The sequence below is a fragment of the Lissotriton vulgaris genome, chromosome 6 (genome assembly GCF_964263255.1).
Source record: "Lissotriton vulgaris chromosome 6, aLisVul1.2, whole genome shotgun sequence".
NCBI classification, from domain to species: domain Eukaryota; kingdom Metazoa; phylum Chordata; class Amphibia; order Caudata; family Salamandridae; genus Lissotriton; species Lissotriton vulgaris.
This window is the reverse complement of record NC_141694.1, coordinates 1,531,107,456-1,531,127,261: the sequence shown is the minus strand read 5'-3', so window position 1 is coordinate 1,531,127,261 and position 19,806 is coordinate 1,531,107,456. Positions and strand designations below refer to the sequence as shown.

General features: G+C 46.1%; 1 protein-coding gene across 2 annotated transcripts in view; it reads right to left on the bottom strand.

Moving 5' to 3' along the window:
- The window catches only part of LOC147709103 (nucleoporin NUP35-like), an 89,722-nt gene extending 70,241 nt beyond the window's left edge, over positions 1-19,481 (bottom strand). The window contains exons 1-2 of one of the 2 annotated variants that reach the window (XM_086927710.1): positions 19,355-19,481; positions 5,053-5,211 (exon numbers count right to left, since the gene is read on the bottom strand). In XM_086927710.1, the coding sequence (XP_086783836.1) occupies positions 5,053-5,211; positions 19,355-19,391 (196 nt within the window). In that variant the 5' untranslated portion in view covers positions 19,392-19,481. The remainder of the gene's footprint in view (positions 1-5,052; positions 5,212-19,354) is intronic. The other variant, XM_086927709.1, reaches the window with a different exon arrangement.
- Between the last annotated feature and the right edge of the window lie 325 nt (positions 19,482-19,806).

Here is a 19,806-nt window from a genome sequence, read left to right as displayed (position 1 = left end):
TCGCCCTAGGTTAAGACGCTGCCAATCAGTCACAGGACTCTGTGGGGGTAGAGAGACTAGTTACAGGAGAACAGTGGCTACAGGACACGAGGAGCTATACCAGAGGACTTGTGAGGCCAGCATTGGAGTGGCATCTACCTTATAGCTGACAGGGGAACGCGAGTGATAGAACCCTGTCTGTTTGCAGCAGGCGCCAAAAGCAAAAATGGGCAAGGGGGATAAAACTCAGTCTAAGTTGGCCTTTGAACAAAAGCGATCCAAATCGCAGGACTCCGGCCCTGGTAGGAGTGCTGGGGCGCTGGCGCCATCGGAGGACGACACCGAAGAAGATATACGATCCATCCTCAAATCCATGGAACAATCACTTCAGAGCGGCATCACCAGCTTGGGTACTAAAATGGACGCTTTATCCTATAGGATGGATAGAATGGTGGAGCGCCTAGATAAGCACGCTGAACGTTTGGATAGGTCTGAGAGGCGCCCGACTCTGGGTGAAGAGGCGCACACCACATTGGATGCGGACCATAAACAACTGGGAAAAGTCATACGTATCCTGCAGGAGAAGATGGAAGACATAGAAGCGCGTTCCCAACGCTGCAACCTGCGAATAGTAGGCCTTCCCGAATCGACAGCCACAGGCAAAATGGAACAGTTCATTGAAAAATCACTTGTCCAGCTGCTGGGGGACGACATCTTCTCGGCAATGTTCGTGGTGGAGAGCGCGCACAGGGCTCTCGACCACCGCTGGGTGCTGCCCCGCGCCAGATTATAGCTAAACTACTTTATTGCGATCGGGATGCGGCCCTTCATGTTGCCAGAGCCAAGAAGACTTTGAGGTATTAGGGGTCGGAACTCTTGGTTTACAGATTTTACTGCTAGAATACAGGAGGCCCGTAGACACTTTGTGCCACTGAAGAGGCAACTCTGAGAGATGGAGGTGGACTACGCCATGTTGTATCCTGCGAAGCTACAGGGGAGATCGCACATCTTTACGGACCCTAAAGTCTTGCAACAAGCCATCAAGAACTGGGTGAAAGAACGGAAGAACAGTCCGGAGCAAGGGCAGCAGGAGGTGTCAGAAAAGACCACGCTGGATGACCAGGACTGATAGTTGCAGTGGTCATTGTTGGTTAATGTGAGGCTATAAATGCTGCGCTGGTAGGAGATTGAGGTGGTAATCAATGTGATGCCTGCTTAAGAAGGGTAAATTGCTGAATAGTGAATTGGAGGTGGCTTCGAATATTAGCAGTGGTCGCTGGGTGTTGGTTGGGACTGCTACATGTCGACAGAATTGGAGTAAATATGATGGGTCTGGGGGGGTTGTGGGGTAGCAAAACACACAAGATGATGGATGGAATGTTGCACAATGGCAAAACATTTGCCACCACTCGCAGATCTGGGGGTGGCAGTTAGGGCTGGGCTGTTCCCATGAGGTACAGGGTCAAGGCTGATTTGCATATGGCCATGTCTGAACTGGGGTGGTGTGGAGTGCAAAAAAAACGATGGATTTAGGCCCAGATCTCTGTACTGGGGTGAATGTATGACATTGTTCTGCATTCTGTCCATCAACTGTTATTTTTGCGGGTTGTGGGGTAGCCACAGGGAGAGCAAGTTGGGACTGTTATTTTGCAATGTTATGGGGGCATGTATATGAACTTGTGGGGGCTTGACGCTTTATAGTCTAAGCTGGAAATATGACTTGGATGGCACACGAGGAAGGGCCAGTTCCTCTGACTGTTGGTGATTACTGGAGTTGGGAACGTTGGGCTACCTCTGCTCACATGTGCCTTGCACTGGTTTTTTTTCACTGGAAGGGATTGGAATTACATGCGGCCATGTTGTGGGAGGTCTGCTGTGGTAGGGGGGTAGCGGAGGGGAGGGGTAGGTTGGATGAGGGGGGTTGTTACAGATGTTGGGTGTTTACGTGAAAGCTACACGGCACGTCATTGCACACATTTGCTCACTTCACAATAAGTATTGTTTACTTGGATAATGGTACGTGATTAACAGGAGGAGCGGGAGCGAGGGAGATACGGATGTTGACATGGAATGTTAGAGGACTAAACAATTACCATAAGCTCAGGAAGGTGTTGAGTTATCTTAATAGGCAGAATATAGACTTGGCTCTCTTGCAGGAGACACATCTGCCGAAAATGAGCCCCATGCTGAGACATAGGGGGCTGGAGGGTAACTAACTCGGCAGGATTTACTACACATGCCAGAGGGGTACTAAATTGGGTCAATCCAAGGTCATCCCTTAAACTTACCTTGCTCAGAGAGGATCCCGAGGGTAGATAGGTCATGTTTAAATGTACGGGTCAGGGGCTGGACCTACTGGTGGTGAATATATGGCCCTAACTGACTGCCCTGAGTTTTTTGAGACATCGGATTCCGGACGTATAGAATAATAGTGTCAACATATGCGGACGACACGCTTTGTATGTGAGGGATCGGGAGACTAACTTGGCCCCAGTTATTAGGGAGGTGGTCCGCTTTGGAGCGCTGTCTAGACTTCGGGTTAACTGGGATAAATCCTAGTGTTCCCACTTACACCAGTTACTTGCGAGTTTTGAGATGGAATACCTGTTGCAGTGGGACGACTGACTCTGTATGATATCTGGGCTTTAGACTGCACACAGACTCCGATATCGTTTTTAGAGAAAACTATGGCGTGGCTATTTCTAGACTGGAAGAAGATGTTGAGCTATGGCGTCGCCTGCCATTGTCCTTGATGGGGCGTATCTCTATTATGAAAATGATAGTCCTGCCTAGATTGTTCCTCTTCACAAATATTCCCTTGGTGCTTCCGCGCACTTTTTTCCACAGGCTAAGGCAATTAATAATAAAATTGGCGTGGGCGGGTAAGCAAGCTAGGGTCCAGTGGGGAGTACTTACACTGCCATATCATCGGGGGGTGTGGGCGCTCCAGACTTCGAACTATATTAAAGGGCGGCTCAAGGTGCACAGTTGCATGCTTGGATACATGGTGGGACTGACGTCCCTTTTCTGCAGATGGAGAGGCTCTTTGCTGAGCCTATTCCTCTACCAGCAATAATAATGGAACCTGTTGACCGCAGAACGGGTATTGTAGATTCATTGAACACCACTAGGCACGCGTGGAACTGGTTGCTGCAGAACCAGGCGGGCGCATTATTGTATTCTCCAGCTTTGCCACTAGAGTGGATGAGATGGCTGGGACAATGTACGGAACGAGGAGTTATTATGGCATTGCATGAACTATTTAGCGATAGTTTGGAAGAACCACCAGAGGTTCGGGAATTGTCGCATATTATCAGACCACCTCTCCCAGGAAAATGATAACGGCTATAAGACAGCAATGTCGCACAGGACAAATAAGTACACTGCAGCCAGACTTGCATGACAACGTAATTTGGACGTTCAGTTGGACGACGATAGGTGGGTCTATTGCTGCCCGACTACTAAGAAAGTGTCCATACAAGGTAGACATAGGTTTGTCCATTTCAAATATCTTAATAGAATATATTATACTCCTGAACGATTGTGTAGATACGGCCTGTCTGAAGACGCAAGATGTGAGATGCTGCTCGCCAGTTGTGGACTTTTTCCATCTGGCATGGTTGTGCCCGGGAGTCTATTACTTTTGGGAAAGTGTATTTGCGGAGTTAGGCAAAGTGGTTGAGGCCGACCTTACACCAGATCCGTTGCTGGTCCTACTGGGGTACACGAAGGAGCTGCCTAGGGCAGTGCGCAGGATGGTCGATATGGGGTTGCTTATAGCTAGAAAACATGTGGCTATATGTTGGATGAGGAGACCGGTCATGATGTTGCGACAGTGAACTCAGGATATGATGTACTGTTCCACACAATCAGAACATTATAGTGAGTTGCTACCTCCCAGGAGCAGACCAAAGAACTTTTGGGGTCTGTATATATTACTTATATGCCGAATGCTGAACGGACGGCCGAAGGGGCAACAGAGGAGGAATGTGCTGGAGGAGCTCAGAGCATGAATGAACCAGCTGGTTGAGGCCTGGCGGGATTGCTTACACTACTTTATAATAGGAGATGGTTAGTAAGAAAGTTGATAGCACAGTAAGTGCGCTACTGTGGAGCTTGCAATGGCAGAATGCAAGAGAACAAGAAAATCGTCGGACAGGTACACAATGAGCATATTCAAAAAATTTGAACTAGGGGTCTATACTTTTTCTTACACACTCCGAGGTGCGGGTAGTCGTTGTTCAAAAAGTACTATCTTTCTGTGCCCTGTTGTATACTCGCCACCTGCCCGACTTGGGTTGTTGGCCAACTGGCTGTGTACCATGATTCAGTAAGTGAGCTAAGTGTATGCTATTTAGAAGGACTGAGCTTCAATGATGGGCTGTGTGGCTGTCAATTATTGCAATAAAATGTTTAATTAAAAAAATAGTAAGTGATGAATCCATCAGGAAAACCGTCAGTTTTAATTACTTATCAGTAGAGACTCCCAAAGCCCTTGCAGTATACTACCAACGACGCCCCCATTCAGCCAGCCCTTCAGAATCATTTTGGACTTTGTGCTTCTAGCATGGATGCCATGTATATTTTATCGTCACAGAGGACGTGGGCAGTGCACCACAAAGGTCCTTAAACTCTCCACAAGCAAGTGGTATTTTCACTTTTAGTATATTTCCCCATTCATTAACAGTGGACCTCCGTTCACCGATTTTTACCTGTGCTTTCCTCTCCGTGATTAGGGAGTGAGCATTTCAAATTTCTATTCCAATGAGAAACTGCAGTACTCAGTCCTGCTCTGAATAGTGGTAGTTTTTTACACCAGCAGCAAGTGTGCTTTGGTATTAGAAGGCATCTTTTGCTCTAAATCCATCTGACGCCACCCCCCCATTCCATTCACCAATCAGAATTGCTTTTCTGTAAAGTACTAAGTCATGTGTCAATGACGTGTGGCTCCATTTACTTTGACAGTGATAGTCATTGTCGATTTGTCTTCCTCACATAATTCATTGCATTCTGGAGGACCATTTAGTGTATTTGCAATGTAGAATTTTATTGTGTGCAACATACAGTACATACCTGAAATTAAAGGAGTTCTCATTTCCATCATCCCTAGAGAAGGGCGAGGTTGAGGAGTTACTGGAGTTGGTAAATCTCCCATTAAAAATCCTGGCAGGAACTGGGCACTAATCCCAGGTTTTGGCGAGGTAGGGGAACCAAGCGTCATTGGTTCTGCTCCTATAAACATTAGAAACAAAGAGAAGGGAAGGCAAGTTGTATAAAATGTTAGAAAACGATGGCATTTTAAGGATTGTAAAAAAAAAAAAAACTAAGAAATGTAATTGATGTGCAAGAATAATTGTATTTCAAATCTTAACAGATGAACAAGATATATACAGGATTGAAAAAAATCATGAATGGAATTATGAAAAAAGGGTAGTACACTACAAGCCACAACCGCCAGGTTCACACATTTAAAAAAAAAAAAAACATGGTAGCAAATTAAAATAAGGAAAAGGAGCACTGAGAAAGTTAAATAGAACTTTTCTCTAAAGCATGTACAGAGATTCCTGTAACTACACCTCCAAGATATTTCTGCAGAGATCTACATCAACATGCATAGATGCCCTGTGCCCTACCACAATTTCTACCTACCACTTACATGGTCTGCACTGCACAGTTCTACACCTTCAGGGAAACATCAAATGTCTTTCTGTAACATCTCGATCACATCACAGGCGCAATTTCTGCTTAAGTGGACGGATAGATGAATTCAGGGCTCCATTTAAAAGTGGGGCTATATAAGAGCCTAACGACATGAAAAACAGTACTACAGTTCCTGGGAAAGGAATGTGCTCCAATAGGTACATGGGCCCTCACACTCCCAAAACGGTGTCATGCGTAATCAGTGGGCTAGCTCCTAGTCAGGCCATTGCGGCAATGCCCAATAGGTACTCACCTTGCCAGAGGTCCTTTAACAGCTGCATGAAGTGAGGGTGTCTGGACTTTTGTGATGTGTAGGGTTGTGTAAAGTGTAATTTCTCAGTGTCTGAACTATTTAATGATTGAGCTCACATGCATAATTAACAGAATGTGTTAATTTAGGAAATAATTAACCTAATTGGTATTGTGAATGTAGTGATTTAAAATATCAGGACAACAGGTTTCTCGCCTCAAATTGTGGCAGGTGGAGATTCTTCAGGACCCACTATAACAAGCATTGGAAATGCAATAGGTCTCGCAGCATTAGAGTTAGTGCTTTTAGAATTGTTTATGGGTTTTTTTTGTAAATCTTTAGCATTTTTGTTTCCTGTAGCCAATGCTAAAGAATTACAAATAAAAAAAGCCATAAACAATTCTAAAAGCTCTAACTCAAATGCTCCGAGACCTATTGCACTGTGTGAGGGTGAGTGAGGGTGAGTGAGGGTGAGTGAGGGTGAGTGAGGGTGAGTGAGGGTGAGTGAGGGTGAGTGAGGGTGAGTGAGGGTGAGTGAGGGTGAGTGAGGGTGAGTGAGGGTGAGTGAGGGTGAGTGAGGGTGAGTGAGGGTGAGTGAGGGTGAGTGAGGGTGAGTGAGGGTGAGTGAGGGTGAGTGAGGGTGAGTGAGGGTGAGTGAGGGGGAGTGAGGGGGAGTGAGGGGGAGTGAGGGGGAGTGAGGGGGAGTGAGGGTGAGTGAGGGGTTGAGGGGGAGGGGTTGAGGGTGAGTGAGGGTGAGTGAGGGTGAGTGAGGGGGAGTGAGGGTGAGTGAGGGTGAGTGAGGGTGAGTGAGGGTGAGTGAGGGTGAGTGAGGGGGAGGGGTTGAGGGTGAGTGAGGGTGAGTGAGGGGGAGGGGTTGAGGGTGAGTGAGGGTGAGTGAGGGGGAGGGGTTGAGGGTGAGTGAGGGGTTGAGGGGGAGGGGTTGAGGGTGAGTGAGGGGTTGAGGGGGAGGGGTTGAGGGTGAGTGAGGGGTTGAGGGGGAGGGGTTGAGGGTGAGTGAGGGGTTGAGGGGGAGGGGTTGAGGGTGGGTGAGGGAGGGTGAGGGAGGGTGAGGGAGGGTGAGGGAGGGTGAGGGAGGGTGAGGGAGGGTGAGGGAGGGTGAGGGAGGGTGAGGGAGGGTGAGGGAGGGTGAGGGAGGGTGAGGGAGGGTGAGGGAGGGTGAGGGAGGGTGAGGGAGGGTGAGTGAGGGGGAGGGGTTGAGGGTGAGTGAGGGTGAGTGAGGGGTTGAGGGGGAGGGGTTGAGGGTGAGTGAGGGTGAGTGAGGGGTTGAGGGGGAGGGGTTGAGGGTGAGTGAGGGTGAGTGAGGGGTTGAGGGGGAGGGGTGAGGGTGAGTGAGGGTGAGTGAGGGTGAGTGAGGGTGAGTGAGGGTGAGTGAGGGTGAGTGAGGGTGAGTGAGGGGGAGGGGTTGAGGGTGAGTGAGGGTGAGTGAGGGGGAGGGGTTGAGGGTGAGTGAGGGGTTGAGGGGGAGGGGTTGAGGGTGAGTGAGGGGTTGAGGGGGAGGGGTTGAGGGTGAGTGAGGGGTTGAGGGGGAGGGGTTGAGGGTGAGTGAGGGGTTGAGGGGGAGGGGTTGAGGGTGAGTGAGGGTGAGTGAGGGGGAGGGGTTGAGGGTGAGTGAGGGGTTGAGGGGGAGGGGTTGAGGGTGAGTGAGGGGTTGAGGGGGAGGGGTTGAGGGTGAGTGAGGGGTTGAGGGGGAGGGGTTGAGGGTGAGTGAGGGGTTGAGGGGGAGGGGTTGAGGGTGAGTGAGGGGTTGAGGGGGAGGGGTTGAGGGTGGGTGAGGGTGGGTGAGGGTGGGTGAGGGAGGGTGAGGGAGGGTGGGTGAGGGTGGGTGAGGGAGGGTGAGGGAGGGTGAGGGAGGGTGAGGGAGGGTGAGGGAGGGTGAGGGAGGGTGAACGAGTGAGGGAGGGGGAGGGGTTGAGGGGGAGGGGTTGAGGGGGTGGGGTTGAGGGGGAGGGGTTGAGGGTGAGTGAGGGTGAGGGGGAGTGAGGGTGAGTGAGGGTGAGTGAGGGTGAGTGAGGGTGAGTGAGGGTGAGTGAGGGTGAGTGAGGGTGAGTGAGGGTGAGTGAGGGTGAGTGAGGGTGAGTGAGGGTGAGTGAGGGTGAGTGAGGGTGAGTGAGGGTGAGTGAGGGTGAGTGAGGGTGAGTGAGGGTGAGTGAGGGGGAGTGAGGGTGAGTGAGGGTGAGTGAGGGGGAGTGAGGGGGAGTGAGGGGGAGGGGTTGAGGGTGAGTGAGGGTGAGTGAGGGGGAGGGGTTGAGGGTGAGTGAGGGGTTGAGGGGGAGGGGTTGAGGGTGAGTGAGGGGTTGAGGGGGAGGGGTTGAGGGTGGGTGAGGGTGGGTGAGGGAGGGTGAGGGAGGGTGAGGGAGGGTGAGGGAGGGTGAGGGAGGGTGAGGGAGGGTGAGGGAGGGTGAGGGAGGGTGAGGGAGGGTGAGTGAGGGTTGAGGGGGAGGGGTTGAGGGGGAGGGGTTGAGGGGGAGGGGTTGAGGGGGAGGGGTTGAGGGTGAGTGAGGGTGAGGGGTTGAGGGGGAGGGGTTGAGGGGGAGGGGTTGAGGGGGAGGGGTTGAGGGGGAGGGGTTGAGGGGGAGGGGTTGAGGGGGAGGGGTTGAGGGGGAGGGGTTGAGGGGGAGGGGTTGAGGGGGAGGGGTTGAGGGGGAGGGGTTGAGGGGGAGGGGTTGAGGGGGAGGGGTTGAGGGGGAGGGGTTGAGGGGGAGGGGTTGAGGGGGGGGGTTGAGGGGGAGTGAGGGTGAGGGGTTGAGGGTGAGTGAGGGTGAGGGGTTGAGGGTGAGTGAGGGGTTGAGGGTGAGCCACAAAACACAATGAACTTAGGCACTCATAAAAAGAGACATTCATATTATGAGCAAGTCGTGTTTGGGATCAAGTTTCTGAAAGCCCAGCTATTTGTCCTCAAGGCCTCCCTGGTTGACACAGGCACTCTGGCAAATTAATTTCCAAATATGCTTTTATCCTTAATGAACGATTCAAATGTGCATTTATTTCATGTATGTATTCCCTGCTTTTTAGGAACACATCCATTTCGTTTGTGTGCACAAATACAATATTATTGTATGCAAGCAGGAATTCACATTTAGGATTAAAGTGAATAGAACTGCACTGGGCAAATCAGTTTGAAAGGAAAAAGTTTCTCTTCTGGGCAGAGCTGGGAGAATTCAAAGTGGAAAACATCCATTAGAGTGTCAGCATCACTTTAACATACGGCCAGTTTGTGCGATCGACAGTGTTTGGGGCCCATTTGTGGTGGAGACGGTTATAGAGTCGATAAGATCTCTGCAGACTCCAGATCAGCCAGCTGCTTTGTTTCCGCATTGTCACTTTCATGTGCACAACACGCTCTGTAGGCTTTCAACCTTTTACAGCCAGGGGCACGTGAAAGGAGTGTGTCTTTCCGTTCTTATCTATGTTTATAATAATTTGCAAGCCTTACACTTAAATTAAGGAGACAACTTGAAGAAATGAAAAAAAAAAACAGGAACGAAATTAAACCAGGGATTGAAAAACTGTACAATTACCACAAACTGGGTCATGCAGTGTTGATTCAGGAATGCATGCCTGCTTGATGCACCAAATGGAAAGTTTATCGATTAAACTGTACAGTTTAAAACCTTTTGCAAAGGACGCCCTGCTGCCCCCACCCCCTCCTCAGCCCTGTAGAAAGGTCGGTCTGTGGCGGGTCACACGAAAAGAATGACGGTGTGCAGGAGAGCCTGCGTGTGGATGGAAGCTTGCAGTAGTCTGGCACCACTGTGCAGCGAGATTAGGGGCGTGTGTGGTAAAGTGCAGGAGTAATGAAGTTTCCAGTAGCTAAGCTTTCAACAAGAGTGCAAGGGAGCTTGCACCAGACAAGCTTTCAACCGGAGAGTGCAAGCAAACTTGCCTGACATAAGCTTTCGACCACAGGGTGCAAGCAAGAGTGCAGCAGCCAAGCTTTCAATCGGCGATTGCAAGCAGAGTGAAACTTGCAACAGCCAACCAGAGTGTAAGGAATATGACGCTTGCAGCAGCCAAAATTTCCACTAGCGAGTGCAAACAAAAGGAAGCTTGCAATAGCAACGTGTTCGCATATAGAGTGCAGGAGAAGGGGAGATCGCAGGTGCGAATATTCAGTAAGGAGAGTGCAAGGTAGGAGCGCCCTTAATGCTAACAGGCGAAAGGATGCTTGTAGGAGGCAGGCCCCGTAGGCAGAGTGACGCTGAAGGCAGGGTACAGTTACAGAGACTCACAAGACAAGACGGAGGGAAGAGAGGGGAGGGGGGGGGGGGAGGAGAAATGCGACACGGCGGGAAGGGGAGGGGGCGGAGCGGGTAAACAAAGACGGACGTGCACGCGCTTTTAAGCTCAATGCGCATGCGCATTGAGCTTAAAAGTCACGGGCACTGCAAGGAATCGCCACGATTCCTTGCAGTGTGGATAAAGAGCGGATAAGTCCCAATACTCTCGCCTTGCTCGATGCGCATCGACAGGCGAGACCTAAAAAGACCTACGCTACACTTATGACCTGGTGCCAGATGTGTCGGAATAGAATATTTGAATCTACAGTCATACACTAAATTAACAGTAATATTTTTCCTTATTGTTTTGAAAGTAAGTCAACCTGGAACAGAGAAAAAAACAAACCATACTAATTTACAGAAAACATTTTTTTTGTTAAAAACCAAACAGCATGCGTTTTGAATCACATCTGCATGCCCCCATTTTGTGATAAACACCAACACCACCATCCATCACGTGAGCACGCTTAATAGCGAAGTAACATGGGCTTGGGGTTCTTTTTTGAAAGCTCTTACCCCATTCGGGTAATGCATCACGCCTCATGAAATCAAGTAGAGGAAATGCTCAGTAAGCGTTCTAAATAGAGGAGACAAGCAGAAAGTTGTGTCAGTGCCAAGCACTTCTTACCGTTCTTTTGTATGTTTAGATAAGGGCCCTCATACTTACTCGGACGCTTCGAAGCGTCCGCCGAAAGACCCGAATCTGCGGCCTCGAAGAGAGGCAGAGTGTTGGGAGGCAAAGTTTATGAACACGCCGTCAGCATGCACCACATGTTTTATGGCGGCCGTGTGCGCGTCAGTAGAACTCTAACCCCCAGTCGCTTTTTTTTTTTAAGAATTCTGAGTCTTTGCATGGCGGTAAAGGAAGTACTATCCATACGTCCTTGCATTTGTACATCGTGTGCATTTATTCATTTATCTTAAGCTCACTTTTCGGCAAAGCATAGTAATAAAAAAGGTAGTTGCAGCCTCCAACTGGTATTTATTGTTGTTCCCTGAAGACTGAATGGCCTGCACCGAAGAAGTGTCTACATTTGGGAGAATGAATCATGGCTTTTGCTGACACAATAGTGGCCACCACTGACATCTGATGGGCGTTCATAGAAAACCTGGAGCCAGTCTTCCTATAAGTGTGCACCCTTGCCATTATGGCATCTATTCCCAGCAGAATGCGGACCCGGACATTATGTAGGCATTCGTGGAATAGCTGCTCTCGATGGGGTAACAGCAGTGTCAAACTCCAGAACATGATGAACATCCCTTACATGCGAAGGCACAAGTGTGCATTGGTCTGGGTGTAGATCAGATGGTCTCCAGGTAATTTCAAAAGCATGGTACTTTGTCTGTCTACACTAGTTCAGGAAAGGCCACCAAAAGGCTACTCAATATTTAAACACTGCTGTTTTGGTCGGATTAATTTGAATAAAGCAGCATCCCACTTGAGGATAAAGAGAATCTTGCATGCTAATCACTAAAATATTTGCTAACACTTCATCCTCTTCGCCACATTCCATCTAAAGTAGCACTTAAGACTAATATTCAACATACTGGTCAGGTGTTCCTGAACAAGGCCAAGCAGAGGCAGCAATAAAAGGATTAGACCTACAATTTTGGCAAATTGGGAAATCTGCCATTGAAATAAAGATTCTCCTTTTCCAAACTTATCAACACTGACAGTGCCTCATTTATTCTTTCACTTACTCAGTCCCTATACCATCATCTCTTTCCTTCTTCTATACTTTAATCTTTTTCATATTTCCTCATTCGTTTTAAAAATGATCTACTTGTCTATGAGAGAAGTTGCTTCATAAATCTACTTGTCCCTTTGGTGTCATTTGGGGCAGAGACAAATTAGGGCAGCAATCTCATATGAGAACTCTGATAATATCCTTGCCGATTATGCCAGAGCCAATAGTATAGCAGGGCTTAAATACTAGCGATTTCCTTATTTTGCCACCTTTTCACAGATCTACATACTGGGACTGGAGGTCACAGTCACCTACAGTTCCATGGTTGGAATGGCCTTTGGAGCCAGTGCAAACCCAATTAACTTGCATGTTTTAAGGGTTTTCACCAGCTCACGTCTATACTGAGAAATGTTAGACTTGTACTCTTGACAAGGGCAGAAATAAAACTTCTTGCAGTGTTGGGAAAAAAAAGTGGTTATAGGGTAAGTGAACTTGTAAACACTAAACAATTTTTTTATGAGCAAATCTAAACATGTATATTTGCTCATGCCAAAATACTCACAAATATTGTCTAGGAGTATGATTTCCCGGTCTACTTCTGTAAATTCATAAAATACAAATCTGCACTAATGCAAGGACATACCATGGGTGCACTATTGCGACTAAGAATTAGACATGGTGTTAGACAATTTTAATACACACAAAAGGTATTGGTTATCTATCAGCTGGATTCACTATGAGTGACAGCATTCTGATCTTCCACAAGGAGCATATCGGCACACAAAGTAAATGTGTTCAATGTCAGGAAGTATTGTGACAGCTCTCAGCTGATTTGGTCTATTTTGGGACATTTCCTCCTACGGGGCTAAACTCTGCAGCCAACACTGAGGTTGAGAGTCCAATCATGTTCTGGCTGGATGCAGATGCCACCTACTGGGTGTGTAATAGTTTACTAATACAAGCAGCCCTTTAATGCCATTTCTCCATCCTGACAAGTCCTCAACTCAGACAGTAATTGGTTTAATTTCTTACTGTAATTATCAGACTATCATTAAATGCGGTCTAAACAGTCCTGTGTTTTCTTTAACGAAAACCCCTATGATAGGATCCTAGGTCTGGGTGCACGATATTTAAAAAGTAAGACATGTGTAGTCGAGTTGTACATGTCCTGCTAGTGGAAAACACCCAAGATCTTATTTTATTGTAACATGGCTCCATTTCCCATAGACTAACACTGAGGTACCTTATTACACTTAAGTGAGCATTTCAGTTTGGGAATAGATAGGGAAATATTTCTTCCACTCATCTGAATTGTAATGTAAAATCCTCTTTAATGGTATAGTCAGAATTTAAGTCATTATTCTGAAAATGGAATCTTTTAGAAAGTTGCAATTTTCTGGCTTAAACCAAATGCCAGTGTCTAGGGTTAGGTTACTTTAATGGCTCTCCTGTGGTGTGATGTGCATTCCTTCCAGACTGGAAACAAAAGTGCCTTGAGTGTGGGCCAGGGTGTTCCTCTACTTAGCAGGATAGCCTCAGGCATTGTACTCAGCCCTTCCTGAAACTCAAAGAACCCTTGCATTACTTAGTGTTATAAAGCTAATAGCTACTCTTTAAGATCCTCTATTCCACTTTTATAAACGTGTTAACTAATTATCATGATTAACTACATGTGCTTTAAAATTAGGTGACAATACAACATTCAATGACAAAATATAATCAAAACATACTGTAACAGGAGCCGTTCACTATTTATCAGACACACCTAGCTGATATACAAAACTTCATAGCATTTAGGGTCAGGGCCCTTTGAATGTACTTTTACAGTTGGGATATTTGGAAATACCTTAAGAATGCCCAAATGACTGCCTCGCTTCAGACACCCAAGTCAACACAAACCCCCTCAGACCTGAAATCCTCAATAGGTCCTAGGAAACCCCAAATAGGTCCTAGGAAACCCCAAATAGGTCCTAGGAAACCCCAAATAGGTCCCCTAATGGTCCTCCAAAACCCCCTATAGGTCCTCGAAAACCCACAATAGGTTAACCAGCCTTCATTAGACATCACCAGACATCTCTCAAAGTTTCAGCAGGCCCTCAGACATTAAGACATCATTCGCACAAACAAATTGATACACATTCCAGCCGGCCCACTACCATACAGCACGCAGTCCACATTCAAGCACCTCTATGTAGTTGTGCTTCAAATATTTTCAGCAAGCCTTCAGAGATTCACAAAAAATAAAAGGCAACATGACTCAAGCCCAAGGGAACCAGACTACCCCTGAAGACACACTAGGCAATTCTTAGAAACACCTAACATGGCCCTCTGAGACCCCCCCCCCCCCCCAGTTCAATTTAGCAGACACCAATGGGTCTCTTAACCAGCTACCTTAAAGCAACTTCATCTGACTGAGCAGCTAACTTGTGCTCTCAGAGACTCTTGATAAGCCCGTAGGTACATCCAGCGTGAACTTGGAATCCATGAGCATGGTCTCATAGGTCCTCACACTGCCATACAGTTAATGGTCTTTAAACACTCCCTATCAGCCCTCAAAGACTTATGTCCTTTTGGATCCATTTGCCATGCCCTCAGGAAAAACAAAGGCTTGAGTCACCAAAGCCAACTCTCAACCAGCTTGCCCTTAGAGACTTTCAGCATCCACTCAGATACCCGAGACCCTAAAAGCTGCCTTGCTTTACCCTCATATCTCACCTGCAAAGCAAGAGCAGACCTTCAAAGAGCATCCCAAGCTTTTAGATGCCCTCAGTTGGTCCTCAGACAGCACTAAAACTGTCTATTATACGTTTGGAGATTTGGTTGTCACATATCCAGAAACTAAATGGTTTTCAGTAACTTTGGAGGGCGAGTGGTGAATGCTTCTGAAGTAGCAGCTTGTGTATAAACTGCATCACTGAAATGATTAGTATTGATTTCAGTCCCAATTATTGGGAATAATATGAACCTTCCAACCTGCCTATTCCTATTCCTGTTGCTTGGTTCCAGAGAAAGGTTGTGTGGGTTTGTGGTTTGAAATGCTGTTTTAGCAGGGTTCATGGGAATAGTCTCACTTTAAATGCTGCACCCATTTACACCAACATCTCAAAGGTTCTTTCTATTTTACAGTTCATGTGTTTTCATTGCAACCAGGCCCAGCATGCTTATTGTTAGGAGAGGTACACGGTGTGAAGTGACACTGCTACATCGCTGCCAAATCACTTATAGACCTGCATGTCAATGAAGGGTGGGGCTTCTCTGGAGGGTCTCTGCACTTAGAAGCATCAGCAATTGGCACGACCTGCACAGCTTTATATTCCTCAAAGTTGACGGTGGTGCTTCCTTTTTTTTGAGAGCCGCCAATTTGTCAGGGCCTGATCTGCACTCGAGGATGACAAGCTACTCTGTAATAGCTGAGTGGTGGGGAAAAGGGCAGGCTGTAGATATAGGTTTCAACTCCCAACGCACAAATTACATTGTATGTGATAGAAACATACTGTGGTTCGACAAAGGAAAAGTAATAAGCGTATAGCTATTTGATAGGCTGGTCTATTAAGCTCCTACGTTACTGACCTGCCAAGGAACAAAGCTTGTCTGTGTTGCTGTCCTTGCTATAGCTATTCTGTATGTTAAGACCTACACTGCAGCTATCAGTGCTGTATTTGCTCTGTAAGTATCTCAAGATTTCACAGCTGCTGCTTGCATTTCTTGTCTTTTATTGCGACTGAAGGAAGCTTACACATCTACTGACCTCGCTGCATGTCTTCATCGGGATTAGCTTGCACTGCTGCTGCCATTACTATGGTTGTTCTGTGCCTACAAAAACTCTGCAGTTTATGCAAGTGATCTACGTGTTATTTGTGCGAGTGAAGTTTGGACAATGTTATCCACACTCAAAGTCAAAGTGTTCTTTATTGTTTTAGTTACTTAAAACCATAACAATGTCAATAAAACTAAAAGCAATACAGAATTAAAATATACATGTTAAAAAGTTTTGATTTGCTAATATGCAGTTCCTATGCAATTCATGTATACATGTTAAAAGTTATAGTCTGCAATGGTGCTGTGAAATGGAAGAAAGGAGGTAGGTAGTCAATTTTATCAGACATAACCTCGAAGGTAGTATTGTGCTTGTACTGGGGTGAATGTATGACATTGTTCTACATTCTGTCCATCAACCGAGTTTTTTGCAATTTTCACCCCGAGTGTGCTGGGTATACTCAGACGTGAGTCCCAGGCTCTCCACACCACTGGAGTCAAGCTATCCAGGCTGATGAAGGCTGATAGCCAGAAACCGGTCCTTGGATGCTTGATTCCGGTCTGGGAAAGACATGGCTTGGTAGTTCGGACTGGACTGTTCCCATGAGGCACAGGGTCAGAGCTGATTTGCATATAGCCAGTGTCTAACCCAGGGTGGTGTGGAGTGCAAAAAAACGATGGATTTAGGCCCAGATCCTTGTACTGGGGTGAATGTATGACATTGTTCTGCATTCTGTCCACCAACTGTGTTTTTTGCAATTTTCACCTTTTCACTTGTAGCAGAAACTTGGTGGCCCTGCAGGAAAGTTGAATGTTGTGACCTTTGCAGGGCGGAAGAACCTTATTTACAGGGCATGGCTGGATTTAACAGTTTCTGTCTGAGGTGTATAACAGCTGAAGAGATGCACAAAAAGTGTAGTGAACTTTCTTTTATGTGGCCACATAGTCGACATTGAATGCCAGGTTAGGACTGCTTCCTCGGGAGGAGACTAAAACTCAGTGGTTGTCTTTTTGCGTTTATATAATTGGTCACATTTATTTTGCGCCATTGTTTACATTTTGTTTTTACACGCTTCCTATACAACATTGCCATTTTTGTGTACATTCTTTATCAATATTATGTGGGAAGTTAAAAAATGTTCTGAAATGACTTGCACTATTTGAAATTCAGCGGTCACATCAATATCCCCTTATTATTTAACGGTAATTAAAATTACTTTGCTAAACCAAAGGCAAAAATATACAGTAAGCATCTCTATACTTCTAATTTGGAAATATAAAAAATGCTGCCCTCGAGAATTTGTTTTACACTATGTTTTCAGCCCTCCTCAAGTAACTCTTGGAGCCCCCTAAAAAAGTTAATCATGTCAATTCTTTTTTTTTTCAGGAATCATTTGATTCAACTGAAAAGGCAACCATTGGTGTAAAGGGAAGATAAATGTGGTTGGGATTAAAAATCACTCATAGGTTTCATACTATCATAATCAAATGTCACCTCCCTCCAGGGAGCTTGCACTTGTAACAGAGTCAACACGTTTGATTTAAAACCTTCAATACTTTCATTAACCTCTCATCATTCTCCTTTTCTTCCCGAAAACAACATCTTGAAAGAAATTGATATCCTTTCTTTGCCAAAAAGATTAATCATCAATCAGTGAAAAGCTGGAGCAGCTGATGCCAACCCAAAAGGGATTTTTCTAAACGCTAAGCATCCAAAAACATGTAACAAAGCAATCACTTCGTTGACTTTGGATCCAAATTAACTTGGAGGTAAGCCGACAAAAGTCCCATCGGTTTGAACCAAGTTGCATCCTTCACCAACACCATTTAATGTATTCTTAGCGATGGAAAAGGATCAATTAAGTTGTCTTGCTCAGATGTCGAAGGTGGACAGTCCTATTTTACAATTGCTCCCTCTGGTCACTACCAAAGGAGAAAATCAACCTGAAACTTCAATAGGTCCTATACCTCCAGATGCAACTAGTTTCTCCAGCTCTCTCTTCACTTGTTCCTTTATTACCATAGGAATGTTCTGGACAAGCTTTAAATTTTAAAATGATGTTATGTACGAATCTTTTCAAAGAACCAATTCCATCAACAAACACTAGGAAATTGGTTACACATGGATTTCCACACTTTGAAACCATCATGCACCACAAGTAAACGATCTTTACTGGTTGGATCAACTCCTTTGATCACACGAACCCAAAACAGAAGGTCCCTTCCTTGTGACATTTTCACGAGCACACCCGTTTTAAAATGTGAATAAAAAACAATTATTAGCATGTCTAGTTTGTCACCTGTTTAACTTTCAGGACTTCTAACAGAACGTAAAATGTTTACACCAACCTTGCCTGTAAACCGGTCATTCTACACTTTCATTGTATACGATATACAGAGAACCGAAATAAGCGAAAATGTTGACCTTCACTCCTCATATGTGCATCAATCACTCTTCCTTGTTCGTATATTCTGAGAATTCACAAATGTAACACCAAACTTCCTCTGATACTTTTAACCAAATTTTAATCGGGACCATTTTCCTAATCTGGAAAACATTTCCTCTTCTTACTACTGATTTAGCTTTATTCTTACATTTCCTACATATGTAGGCAACATATCTGACTACTCCGCATACACATTTGTGCTTCACAGCAGGACACAGTTTGCTATAAAACAAGTGTTCATAATTGGTATACCTGAAACATCCGAGATTAATTTAAGAATCTCTTTAGTTCTTACTTTGCCGACTAAAAGGTCTTAGGCGCACTACATTGCTACAATAATGTCATCCGTAATTCCTTTTCTTTAGCGCATTAGCACAACTCTATGATATTTCAACCTCTTACTACTGTTAAAACGTCATCTAGTGCGACACCCTAACTAACCCAAAGGCTTTTTTGGATAGCAGGCATCCCTAAATAGCACTTTTAGCAGGCCCCAAACTTGCAATCAATCGCCAACTTTTGTCATTTAGACACATTCATTAATCGTCTCACGTCAAATGCGTATTAGCGGCACTGAATGGCAATGCGTTAACATCCCATGAAACAGGCTTCGGTGATTCATTGATTGTACAGATGTAAATCCAGGGGCCCAAATAATGTAATTAAATCAGAGACAGCAGGAGGAGAATAGCAGGGGGCGCAGGGTGAAGGTTCTGCCATAGCAAATGTAATGTAAATGTAGTATAGTAAAAGTGTGTTTATATGTACACACATCAGTATACAATGCTTTAAATGGGCAAGTACTGAGTACCTGCACTTCTCAAGAGAAACATAATACTTTTAATTGGAAAGTACTGGCACTACTCACAATCGACATATAAAATTGAGACTAAAGGCTTTAGTCCTACTTTTATGGCGACCTGTCCCAGTTTTTGCTTGTCAAAATCTGGTCACCCTAATCAAGTGACACATAAAGCCCTGGACTGTCACGGATAAGTGTTATCAAAAAGAGAAACATCACACATAAGCAGACTGAAATGTCGGCGGCTATGTGATGAACGGCTGCGTTTGGCAACCAAGCGGTGCTGGGGTGACGCTCAGAAGCTATGCTGGGGAGAGTGCACCCTGACAGCTAAACACACAACTGCTACTCTTAACAGCTGCTGTACACACACTGCCTCTGTAAAAGACGCATTCCAGTGGCCTGTGCTCTTCCAGATGCAGTAGTCAACTTACCCAAGGGCTCCACGGTGAAGGCTGACATGGGATACATCTGGGAGCCGGGAAGGAATTCTAGGTGGCGGTTAATTTCGGGAACAGGAAGCGACCAATTCCCCGGTGCCGGAGCCACGTGATAAGCAGAACTCCGTGGAGCCCCGCTTCAAACCACGCCCATCCAATGACACAGCAGCTTCCGATTGGTTAGCAGTTTCAGCTGTCTCTTTGATTCAATTTTCTTCGGTTGGCGCGAAGGAGCAGGCTGGTAGGAGAAACGATAGAGTTCACGAGTAGGACAGAGCGCCCCTGTTTCCGAACGAGTATGCCCAAAAACCGCATTGCACGAAGGGACAACGACGGGCTTTCGAGAGGTGAGCTGGTGCTTGTGCTGGAGGAACGGGCAACTCAAAATTGAAGGAAATAGAGCAGTTACTAAAGCTTACACAATATGACAACCACCCAAACATGAA